Source organism: Magnusiomyces paraingens (genome assembly GCF_902498895.1).
Source record: "Magnusiomyces paraingens strain CBS 517.90 genome assembly, contig: contig2, whole genome shotgun sequence".
NCBI lineage: Eukaryota > Fungi > Ascomycota > Dipodascomycetes > Dipodascales > Dipodascaceae > Magnusiomyces > Magnusiomyces paraingens.
The window spans coordinates 4,117,538-4,138,134 of record NW_022474068.1 but is presented as its reverse complement, the minus strand read 5'-3'; the positions used below and the strand labels follow the sequence as shown (position 1 = coordinate 4,138,134).

The following is a 20,597-nucleotide window of genomic DNA, read 5'->3' as shown; positions in this document are numbered from 1 at the left end:
TTTGTATTCTTTTAAACCTAGCTTGTTATTTTATTAAATTAATTTATGCCTAAGTTGATAAATTCAATCATCATCCTCATCGTCTATGTAGCTGAATTTTCTAATTTCACCCAATCTTTTTCTTGCATTTCCAAGCATATTTTCCAACTTGAGAATCTCAACTTGCTGTTCCATCTCAGTACGTTTAAGTACATGGGGAGTAAGCTTAGAGTAGTCCACATCTTTGTCGGCATCGGCTTGTCGTTGCTGCTTGGAAATAATGTCTTGAACTTGTGCGACTAATGACTTGCAAGCGCTTGTTACATTCTTGCTAGCCAGCTCAAGGTGATCCTGTGTTTTGGACATGTAGGAGGATTTGACACGCGAAGCAGCAACCAGCTGTGCTGTAGATGCGGCCACCTCGTTACTGGCAACAATGAGCTGCTCTGGGCTATTTTGTTTGCTCAGCACGCCGTCTGCTGTCTCAATAAGCACGTTTGTTGAAGCTGCAACACTCTTGGCTGCAGAAATAAGACCTTCAGTCCATCTATTGTGTTTTTTGTAAAATGCTGTAGGTGACGATGACCCCCGGCCTTGCGCCACAATTTCTTGCTGGCATGCAGAAGCCGCACGAATAAGAGCAGCAATGGCAGAGGTGACGGCTTGCGCCGCTGATAAAATAGCATCGTGAATGGTCATTTCGAGCTCCGAGAAAGACGGGTCACGAGGCTTTGTCATAAGCTGGGCGAGGCGTGCGCTTGCGGTGGAAATAGCCTCGGCAGCCTTGGCCATGGATTGTTCAACAACATCGCCGAGATTGTCCGAGTTGAGAGGTCCGTGCGAAGAAATCTTGGGGGCAAGGGTTGTGGCAAGGTCAGAAAGTTTTTTGAGTTCGGATTGTACGTGAAGGTTGTGCTGAATAATAATGTTGATTTTATCATCGGTGGAGTGGTTAGCAAGGCCGGATGAAATCATGCCAACAAAGAATTCTTTAAGGGCGTGTGCAGATTGTTGTGCATTATGGACAATCGTATCTGCAACTGAGTCATCTCGGACAAGACGCGTGATACCCTTTGAGTTCCCCAGAACTTCAATAATTGCAGTTGTAGACAGAGTTATTGAGTTAATGATACTGGCATTATCAACATCTGCAGGATCTTCAGCAGCCATGAAATCAGTAAAGGCATCAGTAAAGTCAAATACCGAAGAGGAGGCCTTTTCGATAACAGAAAGAAGGTACTGAGGAGTGGCATTTTGGTTGCCAGCTTGCATAGGAGACTCAAGTTCAAAGAGAGAATCTTGAATGCGATCAGAAGAGGACTTAAGAATTGCATCAATAATATCTGCAATTGATTGCAAAGAGGGGGCCCCATTGCCATTTTGTTTTTCAAGTGCCATTTTCTCAAAGGCTTGGGTCAAAGCCTGGTACATTTCCTGTTGAATTTCAAGCTCATCTTCCTTTTCTTGCAGCTTGTCCTTGAGCTCACCGTCGTCAATAGAGCGGCTTCCATAACTGTCAATAATCTTTTGTTTGGCCTTAATGGCCTCTTCAAGCTCAGAAAGTTCACGGTTGTGCTTTGCAAGCATAAGAGAAAGGTCAGCCCCCTTAGAACGCTCTGAATCATTGAGCTTGTCTGTGGCCATACGAAGATCACGTTCCAATTTTTCAATCTGGTCTTTATTGGAACCACGAGACTTGTCGAGATCGTAGCGAGCACGGTCACGCTCACGAATAAGATCTGCAAGCTCAATATTTTTGGCTTTGAGATCACGTTCAAGCTTCTCGCGTTTATCAATGGCTTCTTGAGCAGAAGCAGCTTTAGCTTGAACCTTTTTGAACTTGGTGAGAAGGTCAAGATGCTCCTGGCGCAGTTGTGAGTAGAGCTTGGCAAGGGCCTCGTACTTATTTTTCCAAGTATCAACTTGGTCCTGAACGGATTTGATCATCTCATCCTTTGAAGAAAGTTGCATAGCACTGTTGGAATTAAGCTGTTGGAGCTCTGTTTCAAGAGCTTTGACGCGTTGATCATATTGTTCCAAGTTGAGTTGGTTGCGTTCAAGCTGGCCGCGAAGATTAAGAATTTCACGCTCGAGTTCTGCAGCATGGCCTTGGGCTTGACGTTGAAGCTGATCACGAAGTAGTGCTTCTTGAGCAAGACGTTGCTGTTCAGCCTGTGCACGCTGTTGCTCTTCAAACTGTTGTTGTTGTTGAAGACGGAGAAGTTGTTGTTGTTGAATCTCAGCATCTCGTTGGGCCTGAAGATTACGTTGTTCTTCTTCGTATTGTTGTTGTTGGAGAAGCTGTTGTTGTTGCTGCTGTTGAAGTAGTTGCTGCTGGCCAGCCTGAGTAGACCAAAAGTCAACAACAGGCTCAGGAGGGACTGCACCCGTAGGTTGCTGGGAAATTGGAGCTGGAGTAGTTGCAGCAGTGGAAATGGGGGTATTATCTTCAGGAGGTCCAGCAGTTCCAGGACGACGAGGAAGAGCGGGTGCATTTTCGTCGTCTTCGTCAAACTCTCCATAAAGATTAGGAGGGTCAGGGCTAAGATTGGGGATGGTGATAAGACTGGTGAGGTATTTAAGACTAGAGCAGTCATAATAAAAGTTGAGCAAACGGTTGTACTGAGAGTAGTAGCGAGAACGAAGAGGTTCGAGAGCATCGTCATCGTTTGTTGTAGCATGCATTGCACGAATCATAGTAGTGAGGAAGCGGTAAATTCCATAGGACTCAGCAATAAGAGCAGTGAGAGATGAAATTTTGCACTCGTTTGAAGGGGAACGTTGAATAGATGCAAACACAATGCGCTGAAATTCATCGATAGAGTCTTGAAGGTTCATCAAGTCAATAATTGCCTCATAACCTTCATTGGGATCGTCAATGTTTCGAAGAGAAATATACTCCTTGTACTCAAAGGTGCCATTAAAGTCTGGGTGCATGCGGTGGAATTCAAGTTTACGAACAAGAAGACGAACGTATTCTTCAATCAGACGATCATAGCCACCGCTGCGAGGGCCTCCAGGAGGAAGATTTCGTGCTAAGGACTCAATCCAATTAACGTTTGTCTGTGCCTCGCGCAAGACACTTGGATGACCTTCTTGGAGGACCTTATGAATGGTGATGAGAGCTTTAAAGATTTGAACAGGATCCGATTGGATAGGTTGAATTTTGATACCGGCCCAAAAGGCGCGGCCAGAGCGTTTTTCCCATGTGTAAACAGAGCACGCGCGGACGTGTTTGCGCTTGGGAGCTGTTTCGTCAGGGCTGGTAGCCTTTTTGATATGGAGGTTGAGGTCAGCCTCGGACTTGGACATTATTGATGACTACTCAATGTACGATACAAGACTTTTTTAAAAAAGAAAAATATTTATATATATATATATGAAAGAAAGAAAGAAAAAGAAAAAAATTGCGAGTAAATGCAAATATTATATATATATATTAGTGGGATGAGTATAGAGATATTTTTTAAAAGAAAAAAAAAATTAAACAAATAAAATAAAAAGGTGGCAGTGAAAAGGGGGGAGGGGATGATGATAATATGGTGGTGGTGGTGATGACGGAGACGTGTAAAAAAAAAAAAAAAAAGAGAAATGCGAGGCGGTGTGATGGTGGAAAATTCATTCGCTCAATGACTTGCGGGCATTTTTTTTTTTTTTTTGTAACCACCTCATACAAGATTATTTTTTTTTTTTTTCAAAGCCAATTTATATCAATTCCATAGAAATAAGATCTTCTTTAGCTACAATTTATATATATTTCAAATTCAAGTAGATTCAAATATATATATATATATATATATATTCAAACTTTTTAACAGAAATAAATTTAACAATTGTCAATTCGGTGTTATAATTCCGGCACCGGAACGGTTTTTTTTTTTTTTTTTCAACTTTTTGCTGCTTAGCTTGAAAAAAAAAAAAAAAAAAAAAAAACAACGCGCGAGCAAATTTTAAAAAATTAAAAAAATTAAAAAAATTAAAAAAAATTAAAAAGCCGCATGTAGATTAGTTATTTATGACAAATAATGAATAATATTTACCCCAGAATACTTTATTATTTATGTAATCTTTGTAGCTGTTACAGTTGTTTAACTTTAATTGTTGATTTACTAATTTAACTTATTAGTTATAACTATTATGGTCCGTGCTTTTTTTTTTATTTTTATTTTTTTTTTCAATTAATGATAAATTTTAATCATCAAGATTTTTAACAGCTATATTTTTGTTTGAAATCACAACTCCTTAAATCAAATATTTAGGCGCTTATTGGGAGGCATAACTATTGTTACCATTATGAGGGGATGATGTAGATGTGGCACTTCGCATTGGGTCTTCAGTATCACTAATTAGTATCACTAATACACACTTGTTAAATTTTATTTTTTTTGTCCTGCAATATAAATCACACAAACTTCCCCTAATATTTTTTTTTTCTTGGTCATCCAAAGAATTTTTAAAAAAAAAAAAATAATTAAAAATTAAAAAAAAAAAAAAATCTTTTTTTCTTGATTTTTATCTTTTTTACATTCTTTTTAATCTTCATCCATCCACATATTCATTCCTTTCGCTAAAAAAGCATTAATAGCTTTCACCTTTTTTGTATGTCTACATCTATCGACAATCTCAAATCCTTCGGTATGTCATGCATTCTCTTTCCTTTTTCCTACCTTATCTTTACTTTACTTTACTTTATAATACTAACAAGATCAATCCATCTACAGATCCCTTCGCCGACACTGGTGACGACGAAACCCATACCCCTGACCACATTCACATTCGATGCCAACAGCGTAACGGCCGTAAAACTATCACCACTGTACAAGGTATTCCCAAAGAATATGACTTTAAGAAGATTCTAAAGTCTTTGAAAAAAGACTTTGGCTGCAATGGCCATATTAACAAAGACGAGGAACTTGGTGAAATTCTGCAACTTCAAGGTGACCAACGTCAAAAGGTCACTGACTTTTTGACCCAGCAACTCAACATTGACAAGAAGATCATTCAGGTCCACGGCTTTTAAAAAAAAAAAAAAAAAAAAAAAAAAAAAAAATTGCTGATTTGCAAATATCATTATTTTGTCTTTAAAATCTGGGATCATGCTATAGCCGTCAATTGGTAATTGCACAGTGCTCAGAATTAATCCCATTCTGCCCACCACAAAATCCCTAGCAACTAATTTTTTTTTTTTTTCATTTCATTAATGATCTTCCCTTTTTTTTTTTTTTTTTTTTGCTTTATAAAAAAGTTTTGTACTTCTAGAATTAAAAAAATTTTGTTTTTTTTATTTTTCAATTTTTTTTTTTTATATTTTCATATTATCCCTGTTCTATAATTTTATATCGCTTGTTTTTTTTTTTTTTTCTTTTATCTCGATAAGCTTTCCCATTCTTAATCCTTCTCACAATTCTTTGTTATCAAATGTTAGTTCATATCAAAGAAATGAAAATTCACTATTGTCTCGTCCCTCTGAAGATGTCTCTCCGTTAATATCGCCACTGCCACTGCCACTGCTACTGCCACTGCCACCACGAAGACCATTCTGGGGTCGTCCCATAAAAGTTCCTGTACTTAACGGTTGACCCGGATATGGAATCGCAATGGCCTGTGGAGCCGTGGTAATCAACCCCCCATCTCCACTTGCAATCCTATTTGTATTGCTGCTGCTTGTTAGGCCATTGGCATCAACACAGTTGGTTTTTGCAGAAGAACCTGCAGTTAAACCTGTCGCGGGATCAGGACCAAGTTCAGGAGACCCAAACACTGCAACGCCGTATCCGACCCCGTCTCCACCAGAAGAGCTTCCACTATCTTGTCCATTATTTCCATTAAAACTCGACCCAGAACTTCTGAAATGAGAACTTGTACTCTTTCCCAAAGTATGGCTGTGACTGTGATATGTCGGTGGACCCTTTGCACTCAAAAACTCGTCCAATGTCATATCATGTGTAAACGTGGTAGGAACAGGCACAGGCTTTGCAATCATCTCCCCAAACCCAGACCCATCAGTTGTCAAAGCATTAGCAGGAGATACTAGTGCTGCAGATGCTGTAGCAAGTGCAGCCGCTGTCGTGGCATCATCCTCATATCCTGAAATGTGGCTTGTCCGATCCCACTCACCACTATCACATACTCCTCCAGACTCCTCACTAATAACTCGCACACCTGCTTTGCTGCTATTTCCTGGTACTCCGTATCGCAGCCTTTCATTTGAAACACGCTTCGAAAGCGTCTTACTTCGCAATGCTATCGGTGGAGCTGCAATGTGAGGAATATTTGACCCTCCAGTCATTATTGTACTAACGTTAGTTGCAGCCAAAGCTGCTGCAGTAGCTGCTGAAACAGATGCCGGGGATGCATTGTGATGATGAGAAACTTCATTCTTGGGGAGTAGTGGTGATGGAGATTTAGCAAGCAATGGTGTTTTCATATCAGGTGCATTGCAGTGTTGTGTTTTTTGCTTCTGTTGTGTTTGTTGTGTTTGATGAGAGTAAAACGAAGGTGACTTGGACCCCCCTCCAATCGTACTCCCGCTGATGCTGCCATCATTACTGCCAAGGCTATTGTTCTCTGCTATAGGGGATGCTGGTGTGCGACCTCCTCCACTGCTTCGTCGGCGATACCGTGGAGAGGAAGGCGGGGTAGCCTTTTTGAGGCTACCAGTAACATTATTAATACTACTGTTCACTTTTGAAGAAGGGGTTGGAATTGGCAAGGTTGAAACTGTAGATTGGCTGATCTCATCCTTGTGGTTTTCTGACAAAGAACCCCCAAAATCAGAAACAAATCCGCCTTTATGAAGACCCCCATCGTGTCCGACATGCCCAGTCTCGCTCTGATTTTTGGGAAGAAGAAGTCGTGGCTCAGCAGGTGCACCAGTAGTGCTTTTTAAAGCAAACTCCGGTTCAAGCGAAGACTGCTCTTGCTCAACTTCTTCATCCACCTTAATTGTAGATGAATCCGAGGGTTCAACCGGCTTGACTGCCTTTCTTCGTACTGAAAATCCACGTGCAATGAAACTTGCGGCTGATGAAATGGTGCTCGCTGTTGTTGCAGACAAGGTGTTACTATTGCTATTGCTGTTACTGCTGTTGCTGCTAACGCTATTTGCTCTGTCCACAGTAGTATTCCCGGGATAATCCTCGTCTTCTTTAATATGTGGTTTTTTATGGTATTGATGAGAAGTTCCGCTATTTTCTGATAATGTTAGCATCTCAGATATCGGGCCCTCAGGAATCTTAGGGAAAGACCGGGGAGAAGGAATATTGACCACAATTGTTGCAGGGTGTCGTTTAAATGACGACACAGATGGCAAAGAGAACCCCTCATCCGTACCCTTATTTCCACCACCACTACTAGTAGCATTGGCTCGGCTACTAAGACTCGTTCCACTTCCACCGCTGCTAAGTTTAAACGATGCCATTCCGTCGTAATTGGTGTTACTGCTGCTACGGCGTGATCGTGGTTCCTGGGTTGTTCGAAGAACAGGAGAGGTTGTTGCTGATGTCACAGCAGAATGCAACGGTGATGATCCTGTAGACACAGAAGTCCCCCCATTGTTATGCTGCTTATTCATAAAAGAAATCGCATCCGTGTTGCTTCCACTCGATGAGGAAAGTGACCCAACCCCACTTCCGCCGTAATTACTGTTTGAGCTGTCAGACCGCTTTTTCTTTCTGGCAATAGGAACTGCAGGTGAGATACTATCTCCTGTAACAATTACTGGCGAAGTAACTGCTGTTGTATATGAAGTTTTACGCAACATCTGGACGGAAGGATTGTGGTCAATTTCCTCGCCATTTTCAGTTTCAGTTTCGGTTTCAGTTTCGGTTTTAGTTGATTCAGCTGATATAACTTTTTTCTTAGACTCTTCAGGAAAAGAAACTGTTGATTCAGTTTTGACAGGTTTACGAGCAATGCGTGTGGGCTTGACAACTTGCTTGATGGCATCATCACTTGACCCATCTTCTTTAAAAACCTCTTGGCCTTGTGATTCTGAAAGCTCTTGCGACGGAGTTGTGCTAATGAAGGATGTGACAGATGATGTTATACCTGTAGTAGTAGCAATATCTGCTGCAGAAACCGTAGCGGAATCTGTGGGTTTCTTATCTGAAACTATCGTACTTCTATCACCGCCTCGATCAACTGACTTGCCACGTTTTAGACGTCGTTCTTGTTTCTTTTCTATCTCTCCATCATCTTTCCCTAACATGCTCATCAACTCAGGTGGAAAATTATGTGGAAGAGGTGCAGGTTTAATATTGCTCATAGACGTACTAGTAACCAAATTAGATGGTCCAGGAGAAGGTCGCCGTTTAAAATAAGACGCATCGTCATCTTTGGACTCGCCAGAAAAACTACCGAATCGGGCAGTCCGTGAATTTCGGAAAGTAGCTTTATATTCCGATGCAGCGGTTTTAACTTTTTGACGTAAACTTTCTTGTGACAGATCCCGCTTCATATCCTCCCCATCCTGGCTCTGCGCCAATCTATCCAATGGGCCATTGTTCTCAACAGAATGAGTCTCTTTAATTGGCCACCATTTCTTTACTGCGTTCATAATTGTTCCAGACCTGACTGAAGATGCCTTGGATGGTGTAGGACTCACAGACCTTGGTTTTCTTCTTCCCTCCAAGGGAACATCATTTTCTTGTCTAAGGGTGTTGCCATTAAACAAAGAAGAATCTGAATCCTCTCTCATAGGCGCACTTCTGGATTTCAAATGACTTTTATCTTCAATATCATCATTGTTATTAGGCGACGAAGAAGACTGGCCAATAAGAGAATCCATAGAACGAGTTGAACTACGAGACAAAGGCCGTCGATGCTCTAAAGTTGCTTTTTCAGCACCATTAGGGCTCTCCACACGTAAATTAGGAGTGGTTTTTCGATGGCGGAGTTGTTTTAGGTTGCCTGTTGGTGGGTCAACCGAGGACGAAACAAGTGCTTCTGAATTAGTCACCGTATTATTACTATCTTCTGCCGTGTCATCATCAGAATCGTAAACTTCATCAGATGGCTCTGGGAAATTAGGACGCACTGTTGAATCCCAAATACCACCTCGGTATACTTCAGATGAAGTATTGAAAAATGAAATATCTTCAAAATTTGGGTAAACCAAAGATTCGCGAAACTAAAACAATAATTAGTAGTGGGTAAAAAAAAAAAAAAAAAAAAAAATACTGATTCACGAAACTTATTCTCAATTGCTTTAGTAACAATTGAATATTTAATTTGACGGCTGCTAACAACTGGTTCAATAAGGAGCGAGATCTTTGGCATAACCTCAAAAGTGTACCATATACGATCGGATGGTGGTGGTTTGATTTTCAAAATTAGTTTCCCCTCAAGATGTTTTAGTGTGATTGCCAAAGCAATAGTAACCTCTCTAGGTTTAATTCTTGACCCCAAATTCAGAGTTGCCTTGGTTGTGATTTGAAGAGAAAAGTTTCCACTGTAGGAAACATCACAATCAATAGTCAGCTTACCCTCTGGAGTAAGTTCCGAAAGTTTGGGGTGGGTGATATAAGGTATAGAGTCGCCACAAGAAAGCTGCGTGACATAAATCTCACTTAGAAAAGTTGGACGTTTAATTCTAGTAAGTTTGTTAGATATCTTGTTGATCAAAAAGTTGGTAAATGGTGGGGTGTCCTTAGTGGCAAGAAAAATACGGCCAATGATGGCATTGAGCCATCGGGTTTGAATATTCGAATCAGTGGAATGCAAAGTTTGTATAAGATCCATAATGTCGGAAGTTCTATGATGTAGGGGGTGTGCCATGTACACAGGGTTAAACAATGAAACTGGCTTAGTGGGTTCAGCTGCTGAGCGAAGAGTATAACGTTTAGAAGCACGAATGAGTGCAAAGTAAAAATCTTCTTTTTCAGAAGCGTTATCTGAATAAAGGTAAAATGCATTTTTAGGGGGTTCTTTAGGATTAGAAAGCATCTCAGCAATTTCATAATCAGAAAGGTTAGATGAACCATGATTGTAGGGAATTTTAACAAGGCAAATGGCACTTCTTTTTGCAAAAAGCTCCCCATCTGGAACTTTTGGCGGCCATAAAGTCACTAAATGATGCGCAATAACAATTACTTGGGTCAACTGCTCATGATCTGGATCTTCATAGAGAAACAAATTTCCATGACGCAAAATGGCATGGTATTTTATAAGCTTTGATTTTTTGGACTGTGTTGAGGACGATGTGGAGGAAGACGTTATTGACGAAAAGGTAGACGACGTAGTTAACTTGCCGGTTTCGCTGGAACCTTCAGAAAACGAACTTGAGTGAGAAATTGAAGATGAAGATGTTGTTTCCATAGATGAGACTGTGACTGAAGATTTTGATTTTGAAATAAGCTTGTATAAAGTCGAGTATGCACTTTCGTTTTGGTTCATAGCAGCTTGGTTAGAAGCTGGAGGAGGAGGATTGCCAGTGTTATTTGGTCCTCCGGTGGGGTATATGAAATAGTTGCGGGAAACGACTAAGATTCCGGCAAAGTAAGCGTCCACTCCAGTTTCATGCTCGCGGTCAAGTGATAAAGATGTAGAGGAATGACGAAGAACGGCAGGATGGTTGGTATCATGAATTGCTGGAGATATTGAATTGTTATTATTTTGTGAGCCAGACGACGAAAGTGTATCGGAGCTGATTGAAGAAACAGAGTTAGGCCTGCTAACTTTTTTCTTGGGGGAGCTTTCATCTGAAAAAGAGGGTTTTGATTTGGCGATTTTGTCGTATACAAGTGAGGGGTTTTGATCAGAAGGAACCTGTGGTAAGGTCCAATAAAGGAAAACAACAACTGAAAGAGCCATCATTGGGACAAGCGTTAAGCCGCCCAGAACATAGAAAAATGCCAGCCAAAGAGCAAGTGACATGGTGATATTTCTTATATTTTAAAGATATTCACAATTAAGTAGGTACGACACACACACACACACACACACACAAACACAAAAAACAGTGGTTGTAGAGGAGGGGAGAGGGAATATTTAATAAAACAAAATAATTAAAAAGAAAAAGACTTTTGTTATAAGAAAATTTTATAATTTCTTTTAGCAAAATGAGTGAGACTCCATCGGAATAATGACAATGAAAGAAAGTGAAATATATAAAAATAAAGTCAAAACCCCTCTAGATTTTTTTTTTTTATCAATATAGAGATATTGGAGTTACTGAGCTGTGTGTGCTATGATTGATGTGGGTTCAACAAGGTTTTCTCAGTCGTTGATGGTTTAGCCACCTAAGATTTCACCCAAGACTATGTAATTGTAACTGTAACCAGAGTGTACCAACGTGGTTTTTATGTACTGGTTAGTATGTGGTTGTTATTTAGCTGTCGTATAGAACTTTTAAAATATTTAATTGGCCAATCGTCTATTATTTCATCAAAGTACAATTACCCTCTTGAAGCTATTTAGGGCTGGTCCTACATCACCGTATAAAATTTTCATAAACCAACACACACTCTCTCAAAAAAAAAAAAAATTTTTTTTCCCTTAAAGTATATTTAACTATTGAAATCTTACCATCTTTTCATCTTTTCATCTTTTTCAACACATTATTATAAAAATCACTTTTACCCACGTTTCTCAACAATGACTGGATAATATTTTATTTGTATATCTGCTTAAATGCTTGATGCATTAAAATTTTTAGGCCACCAATGGTAAGTTTTTTTTTTTTTTTTTACTTTATTTCTTTGAAGAAGAACAGGAAACAGTAATTGCGAAGATTATAAATCAATACCTTTGCTCCTTCTGATGTTAGTGAGGACAAACATATCGTTAACTAAGTTTCAGCCTTGTATGAGCTCATTACTGGATATTTCTGTGATTCTATATAAATATATTTTCTGTTGATTTTTTTTTTTGACGTCTAACATTATGTTTTAGGTGGCTATGAATAAGATGTATGTTTGAATTTAATTTCAATCAATGTTTTTTTTTTCTTGTGATGAACAATCGACCGGGCGGACAGAATTGTACTTTTCCACCTTCGGGTAAACGTGCGTGCCGTACAACATGCATGGAACAGTATTATTGCTGAATGGTCTATTCTGATTTTCAGTTATTAGAATACAATACTTTAAAAAATTGTTGGGAATCATTCTGACTCATTATATTTTAGACCCTTTTGATGAAAAAAATACCACTTTGACTATTAATGAGTTTAAATGGTGAGTAATTATGAATAACTGCCCTTTTTACGCAATTAGCTTAAATGATGAACATTATATTCACACTGTATGAGATCCCAATGATTTCCAAAATATAAAACTGATTTAATGAATCTGATTTTACAAGTTAATTGACGTTTTTTTTTTTTTTTTTTTTGGTTTAATAAAATTCCAAAAAACTGGATTTTTTTTCTAACATTTTTTTTCTAGATTTTGTATCAGTCAGGATCAATTTAAGAAAGATTTTGATGGAATCTTTAAGAAGGCGGAGGTTCCCACTTTTTTATTGATTTCTCAATCTTGCTTTTATAACATCATTTATATAGTTAATACAAAATTTTAAAATTTTTAAAAAAATAAAATAAAAAAAATATTCTTTGTTCTTAAAAGTTAAAATGGCCAACGGTCTTGTTTCGTCATGATTTTGCAACCGTTTTGCATTTGTGAAATTTGCCACAATGTTTATTTCAAGTCTTTAAAAATAAACAAATAAACAAATAAACAAATAAACAAATAAACAAATTTACATATTAATTAAACACATTTTCAAGTGAATATACTAGAACATGTCAATATATTGTAATTACAAAATATTTTAACATATTATTATTACAACCAAGATCCCGGGCACCAGAAAGTCTGTTAACGTGATTTCCATGTGATGACAGCAAAATAGACGGCACCCTTAGCCACCCTTTGGTACCAAGTAAGTACTACTATGAAAATAAAAAATAAAAAAAAAATAAAAAAAAAAATAAAAAAAAAAACTTTAAGGTGGAGGAAAAGAATTTTTTCATAGCCTATTGGAATCGGAGGAAAAAAAATTATGTAATCTTTTTTCCCGCTAAAAAAAAAAAATAAAAAAAATTAAAAAAATAAAAAAAATAAAAAAAAAAAAAATTATGCACAGTTCCCAATGTGAATTTTTTTTTTTTTTTTTTTAAAAGTCGGAAATAAAGATATATATATATTTTTTTTTAATTTTTTTTTAATTTTTTTTTTTTTTTTAAATACAAATTATAAATATATATTGCCCCCTTTCTCCTGTTTTTATCTTTTTTTTTTTTTTCTCCTTAAACAAAATCTCTCTTTTTTTTTTTTTTTGTTTTGTTTGCTTCATTCATCTTTTTATACCAGATCTTCTACTTAACAACTTTCAATCTTTCTTCCCCTTATTTTCCCAATAAAACGGAATCACAACACACACACTTTTTTTTTTCTTTTTCTTTTTTTATAACTCTTTTGATTTACATTCAACATGGAATCCAAGCTACTTCAGTCTAAGGATAACAAGCGTAAGCGAACCTTGCCAACACCTTCTATTGTCACAAGAAGCTCTTCACGAAAACTTTCGAATTCGGCTTCTGATACTAGCAAATCTTCAGATGAACATAGACCACTTCCTCGCATCAAGCTTGTTATTTCTAAACCCAAAAAGCAACAATCGCCAAAGTCTATTCGGATGACACGGTCACACACTCAAGCACAAAGTAAGTCTTTAAAACCCACCTCTGTGGAGGACAAAAACAAAACCCTTTCTGGTGGTGACAGTGAAACAAAATCCATTTCTCCGTCTTCAGAGAAGCCTTTTGCTTTATCCTCAGACACTTTGTGCTCTAAAGAAAGTCCTAACAAGAGCATTTCTTTTGCCACGACAGTAACCCAATTTGATGAGGATGAATCTATGCTTTATAGCGATCATGAAAACCAAAGCGACATTGAAGATCTCTCAGATTTTGATGATGATGACTTGGATATAGAAGCACAGTCTCCAAACAAACGTCCTAAAATCGAGCATCTCTCCTTCATGCCCATGGAGACTAGCAAAGATTTTTATCAGCTGACACATTCATCAGACCATCAGGAAGATGGAATCGATAATGACGACTCTACTTCTTTGGACGGAGAAGCAGAGGAGGAGGAGGAAGATATGCCTCATTTCCATTACGAATCTCGTTATAACGCCACCAAAGCTGAGGAAGAAGAAGATCCATATTTTGTCAGTGATTTTGAAGATGACGATAAACCAGCACCTATTTTATTAACGAAGGCTTTGCCACAGCCAAAAACTTCTAAGCCTCAGCAAGAAATGACTGGTGGCGACCTTTCACAACTTTCGAGGAACCCATCACCATCACCTCTGGATTATTATAGTTTTTCGGATTCTGTCGAAAGCTCTGTTTCCTCTCCCAGAGACTTTGACGATTTAATGTCTCTTGGAGAGCCTCTTGATTTTGTCACTGGCGAAGATGAGCTGGATTCAAATTTGCCTTCCCTGACACCATTCAATATTTTAAATCAAGAACTGCAAAACATAAAAACTCCCAATCCATTAGACCTTCATCACAGCCAGGAGCTTTCAAAATGTCTAATGAAAACTCCCCACTCTTTAAACACCACTTCTGAGTCTCAGGAACCTGTGTCTGGAGCAGATGAAATTGCACTACGTTGGTCTCAGGCTTCTCAGCGTGAACGTTCAAATTCCTTTTCGACTTTGATTAACAGACAATCTTTTAAACGCTTTGCTCGTGTTCTTGCAAAGCGTCCCCACTTGGCTGCTACTCTCAATGACACTCTTAGCATTTCCTCTGTTGATGAAGAGACCCCCAAGGACATTGAAGCCTCTTTGGACCAGTTTTTTGACCTTGTTGATGAAAGCATGGTCCAATCATCATCAACCACCTCAGGTCAAAAGCGCAACTCAGAATCCTCTGAAAACTCTTCTACTTGGACCACAGAGCAATACAATAAGGTTCCTCTTTGTGGCTATAGAAACCGTAATCATACAATCAAGGTTCCTGGCGGAGCTCATCTTAACGCAAAGAAAATTCTTGCTGCATTGGCGTCTATTTCTTCTGATAATGAAAAGCTTGTTGCTTCTTTCCCTGATAGCAATCCCTTGCTGCCTGCCTCTACTAATAACACTACTTCTACATCTTCTACCACCATCAACAGTTCTACTTTGCCAGTAGAACCCTCGCTTTCTACACCTGAGTTTTACAACGATATTTACCCGCCGTCTGTTAACTCACAACCATTAACTCACAACCATTCAACCATTAACGATGTTATGACACCAATTTCTTTTGATAATAATACTACTACTAATAATGTTCAACAGCCTTTGGACATGCAAAAATTGGATTCTTCCAACAACTCCTTAATCTCACCAGCATCATCTGATAGTGCTATCGAGTTTTCAGCTGAGATTACAAAATCTGCTCTCGAATACTACCAGCAGGCCGTTGTTGCTGCTACTGGTCTTAATCTTCGAAGTCTTTATTCTGGCAAGGCCAGAGAGACTATTACTGGAGAAGCACCAGTCTCTTCAGTTTTCTGAAGTGGAAGAAAGAAGGCGCTAAAAAGTTTTTTTCATGAATTACATTTTCTTTTGATGATTATTTTGTTTTTATAATTTTTTTTTGATGTGGCTTTATTTTATTTTGTTTTATTCGATTTTATTTAGTTTCTCTTTTTTTTTTTTTTTGGTTTTATAATAAAAAAAATAATGTATTTCTTCGTTTAATTTAATATTCTTCATTTGAGTGATAAAATTTATCATGATGGTTCTTTGTTTGGTAGTCTATGTTCAATAATCACTTTTCATCAAAATCTTTTTTTTTTTTTTTAATACTGAATACAATAAATTCAATAAGACTATGATGCAACATAAGGTTGTTTGAATACCATAATTATAATTATGGTAAAAAAAACTTAATGATATTTAAATATCTGTAAAAGATAACCATTGCTTGCTGTAGTTAAGTTTAACCAAGCATCGACATCACCCACTAATTTAATATAAACTCACAAGGCACATTTTGTAACTTATGGATCAGATTTTAATATTATGTATTCTAATTGAAATTACCCATCACCAATTTTTTCAAAGTTAAGTCGTTTAAAATTTATTTTTTTGAAATATATATAGGACACCAGACTGCTAATGGAGAAAGACAATATCTTTATTTTGAGGACTTTAATCGAAAAAACATGAAGCATTTAGGCCAGATTTTTTTTTTTTTTATACAGTGGCTTAAGCCACAATAAGTGGCATAAGACCCAATGTAGACCAAAGTTAAGTTTAAAAGGTGAAAGAAAAAAAGAAACAGGGGTTGAGGTATGGTCCAGTAAGTCTTACGGTACTATTCTCATATCTTACAGTGGCTATCATGTTTCTAAATGTACCTTTGGTCTCTTTTGGTCTCAATAAAACGCCAACAAAACCAAAGGAAAGAAAGAAAAAAAAAAAAACCTTTTTTTGAGAAATAAAGCAGACAAATGAGAAATAGAGGATAGAAGTTCCATTTGGTTGGACAAAGGTAAAGAAAGCTATCAGTATTTTCTATTGAAATTCTACAATGATAAGTATATATTACTACACTTTGGTATTATTTTTCTAAAGCAAACGAACAGCGTAGTTATAATGAAAATAATAATAAAAATTATATCCATAAAAAAATAAATATGTCCACTATGTGACAATCCACCTATATATATAAAATTTGTATACAGAAACTTGGATCTTTTTGCAAGACAAATTTGAGTGATGACAATTAAATTGATGCTAAAGTTTTAAAGGGATCAACAAAAAGATAATATAGCACCAAAATTTTTAAATAACGATATTTGAATCTCTCAAATACATCTATTTTATTTTATTTTTTTTTTTCTCAAAGCTTCAAGAATTTTTATATTTTACCATTTGATGAATTCGAAAAATCCATCAGACTCATTTTTCAATTTGGAAGAATTGGCGCGTGGTTTATCCTAAACCGAAGCCTTGCATATTGGCCTTTTTTTTTTCTTTTTTCTTTTTTTTTATTTTTTATTTTTTATTTTTTATTTTTTATTTTAATTTTTTTTAAGGCCGTTATTATCTGCTATAGAGCCGAGGCGGACCTTGACTAAAATAGATTTGTGTGAACCACAGAATAAGCTTAGGAAAAAGATAAGAAGTCTAGTATATTCAATCAGAATTCTTAACGAGAAGCAAGAGATGTGTAGGTCGTGAAAAAGAGTTAAGATGGATAAGATTGAATAACAAGATATGTACCGTAGAAAATAAAACCTCACTGTTTGCTTAGACAAATTTCGGGACTCCAACCCCCACAGTGTACTAAGTGGTTAGGGTGCCGGTTTCTGTGAAAGACGGCACTAAAAGATTCGGGTGCTTAGCCCCTCCGTGCTATGCTGCAACAAGATTTGTTTATTTTTTGTTCAAAAGTTTATGCGACAGGGTGGCAGGTCACACTGGCCACGCATCCTTTTCGAGGCAGACTACGCACCTTAACAAACAGTGAAGGAAAAAGGCTAGTTTTTGCAACGGAAAGGCTAATTTATTTGACCGCGAAAGATATTGATGGTGACTCCCAGAAACCCTCCCCCTCTTTTCCTGAAGGAGAGTATACGGAGAATACACAATTTAACTAAACCCCTATGCTACTTTGGTCAATAGGAAAGCCTGCTCTTCTAATCAGTCTAATAAACCCGTAGGTGATTGTGAGCTACACTTATGTAAGAGGGAGTTAAGAATTACATGGGTGTCTGTAAAGACAAGTAGAAAATAGGTCGGCTAGGTTTTGAGACAGAAAAACTGGTTCTTTCTGTTTCTTGTAAGCTGGCATAAGGGCCCATCTTCCGAGCTATCCGAGGCGTACAAATCAAAAGAATAACCCGTAATAATGCAAATGTTAACCCTTGAAATAAAAACAAACAAAACTTATCAACAAAAAAAAAAACGCTTAACTTGGTAATTGTATTATTGAAGAAAAAAAAATGGAGTATCAAAGTATTGGAGATTGCTAGGAGTGAAAGACTAGAAAAGCAATATAAAATCAAATATTTAAAATTGTACCGCTCACATGGATAACTTTTAATTTCTACTGAAAAAGAAGAAGAAGAAGAAGAATTAGATTTTATTGATAACCCTATTATGAGAAATGGAAATGGAAATGGACTTTTGACAAGATATCTCTATAGATAAGCTTGATTTACAGCCATATATCTGTTATTTAAGTAAAGATTCTTTTGCATTTCTGGTTCCGAACCAAAATTTCATTTATTTTTTAAATCACGTGAACCAAAATTTACACATATGTGTGAATAAAATAAAAAAATTTCTGTATGATGCCTTTTTTTTTTTTTTCTTTTTTCGGGTCAGCATCAAATTTCATGTTGAAAAAGAAAATACATGAAATACTAGAAATCTAAATCATGAGCTAAGAAATCTCCTGCTCAACAGAATGAAGCTTAGTTTGTCATTCTAGTTACCGAAACTTGTGTTCTAATTTATTTATTTTATAGATATTTTGGGTTGTTGATTTGTTTATGATTTGAGTTTATATACCAACAGCAAACACATTCAAACACATTCCCCACCCCCCCAACATTTTACCCATTCCACCTGAAAGCTTTACACTGTTCATAAATAGTAACCTTTTCCTGAAAATATAAACAAACAGTGTACTCATTTCAAACGGTTTTTCCAGTTGTATGGCTGATACTTGGAGGTAGGCTACTTTGCCCACCTCACACTTAAAAAAAAAAAAAAAAAAAAGAAAAAAAAAAAAAAAAGTTCAGCCAAGGCTATTATTAATTAATATATTGTGAGCTTGCTAGTTTAAACAATGACAATTAAACAAAAGGATTTCATATAATGTCGGTGGTGTAAATTTAGGAAGCTAGAAAAGTTATGGAATAGAAGACCACAGCCAAAAAAACATTTAAAAATTTCAATATTAGAAAATAAAAAAAAAAAAAATTCCCAACATCGCATCAAAACCCTTTATATTTACTATTCTGGAATTCACGTTAATATGAGTTCACCAATCATCATTTTATTGAAAAAAAAAATCTGTTTCCATGACTACATTTCCCAAAATAGATGTTTTTTTTTTATTTAGTACATGACATAAGGGGTAAGAAGTAATTATAATCACGATGACAACTACAGATTTGGTATTTGGATGGTGAAAGAGTCGATGTTAAAAAGAAGATGGGAGTTTTTGGTTTGTGATTTGAAATTTTTTTTTTTTTGTATGCTATATGCCAACTGAGATTCTGGAAATCTGTTTAGAACAAAATTTTCAAAAATCTAATCAAAAATCTAAATCATTAATGATAGAGAAGAAAAAAAAAAAGAGCGAGAAACAAATTTGACACTACTGACAACAACTTATGTTAGGAGAAACCAAAACGACGCATGATTCTTTCAATCTTTTTAGGCTTAACAGTAATTAACAGTTTGAGTCAACTCTCAAAAAGCATTCAAACTCAGCGAGTAGTTCAGCCTTTTTTTTTTTTTTTTTTTTAACCTTTAGAATCACATTGAACATGCATATACGTATAAGATGGAAATAGGAATAATCACCCTTTTTCACATGTCTCTGATTATTGCACTATTTCCATCTCATAAGCTTAAATGATGTCCTTTATTTTTCTTAACCAACCAACCAACCAACCAACCAACCAACAAAAAAAAACAACATCAATCATCTCTAGTTTTCTTCATGTTATGTTAAATCTTTTTATCCATCAAATCATCCAAAACAGTATAAAAGCAGTGAAATCCTATACTAATGTTCAATAATGTCTAACTTGATACCAACATTACCAAATACCAAAGATTAAAAACCAACAAAAGAAACCAACAAAAAAAAAAGACCCTTGTTGATTGAGTAAGACTACGCTTACTTTTTTTTCAATTTCTTTCTCTTGAATTGCTGCCCGAGACAAAAAAAAATATTTTTTTTGTGATTAAATAAATAAGGTTAAGATTTTCTGCCGAAGAAGTAAATATGGAAATACATCTTTTCTTCCTCATCATATTAATTATATTTAGAAAATCTAGTTCAAAATAACAGCCCATCTCTATTTTTTTTTTTTTTTTGATATCAATTTAACCTTGAACTAGTTATTGTAAAGTAATGATGATCATATGCCCATATAACTCCCTGGAAAACGGTAAGAAATACCCAAAAAGCTTATCATCCGAACAATACGATATTTTTTTTTTCATATTTATTTTATTTTAAGTAGTGTTAAAAAAATAATCTTGGATGGTTGTTTTTTTGTTTCAAAAGTACATGACTTTAAACAATACCACATTACTTCAAAGAAACATCTCTCTTTTTTTTTTTTTACCAAACTTATTTAGTATTTTTTAACAATGAAATTTTACATTAAAGAAAAGAAACTAGTTTTCACTGTTTATATTGTGAGAGCAAATATATTTGATTGTCTTGCTAAAACTGAGAGAACTTGCAGTGAAAGTTTTTGAGCTTAAAACTTAATTCCCCACGTTGTACTAAAACTTGATTCACATCTCTTCGCCCGCTAAGGTGTGCTTTTATTGATGACAAATAATCTCTAGCTTAAATATCTATTTAAACTATATCAATGTCTTAAATATCCGCTAACGATTTTTTTTTTTTTTTTTTT

At 36.3% G+C, this 20,597-nt stretch overlaps 4 protein-coding genes across 4 annotated transcripts; 2 read left to right on the top strand and 2 right to left on the bottom strand.

Annotated features, from left to right (window-relative positions):
* Positions 1–63: 63 nt before the first annotated feature.
* SAPINGB_P003043 (uncharacterized protein) lies at positions 64–3,291 on the bottom strand (the record flags this gene model as incomplete). The annotated part of the gene is made up of 1 exon (XM_031997761.1): positions 64–3,291. One exon carries the CDS (start codon positions 3,289–3,291, stop codon positions 64–66), a length of 3,228 nt encoding a protein of 1,075 aa, XP_031853652.1.
* Positions 3,292–4,580: 1,289 nt separating this feature from the next.
* On the top strand, positions 4,581–4,999 carry SAPINGB_P003042 (uncharacterized protein; the record flags this gene model as incomplete). Its single annotated transcript, XM_031997760.1, has 2 exons — positions 4,581–4,614; positions 4,701–4,999. The coding sequence occupies 2 exons, from the start codon at positions 4,581–4,583 to the stop codon at positions 4,997–4,999; spliced, it is 333 nt and encodes a 110-aa protein (XP_031853651.1).
* Positions 5,000–5,410: 411 nt separating this feature from the next.
* SAPINGB_P003041 (uncharacterized protein) lies at positions 5,411–10,854 on the bottom strand (the record flags this gene model as incomplete). The annotated part of the gene is made up of 2 exons (XM_031997759.1): positions 5,411–9,109; positions 9,160–10,854. The coding sequence occupies 2 exons, from the start codon at positions 10,852–10,854 to the stop codon at positions 5,411–5,413; spliced, it is 5,394 nt and encodes a 1,797-aa protein (XP_031853650.1).
* A 2,559-nt stretch (positions 10,855–13,413) lies between these two features.
* On the top strand, positions 13,414–15,495 carry SAPINGB_P003040 (uncharacterized protein; the record flags this gene model as incomplete). The annotated part of the gene is made up of 1 exon (XM_031997758.1): positions 13,414–15,495. The coding sequence occupies one exon, from the start codon at positions 13,414–13,416 to the stop codon at positions 15,493–15,495; it is 2,082 nt and encodes a 693-aa protein (XP_031853649.1).
* Positions 15,496–20,597: the final 5,102 nt, after the last annotated feature.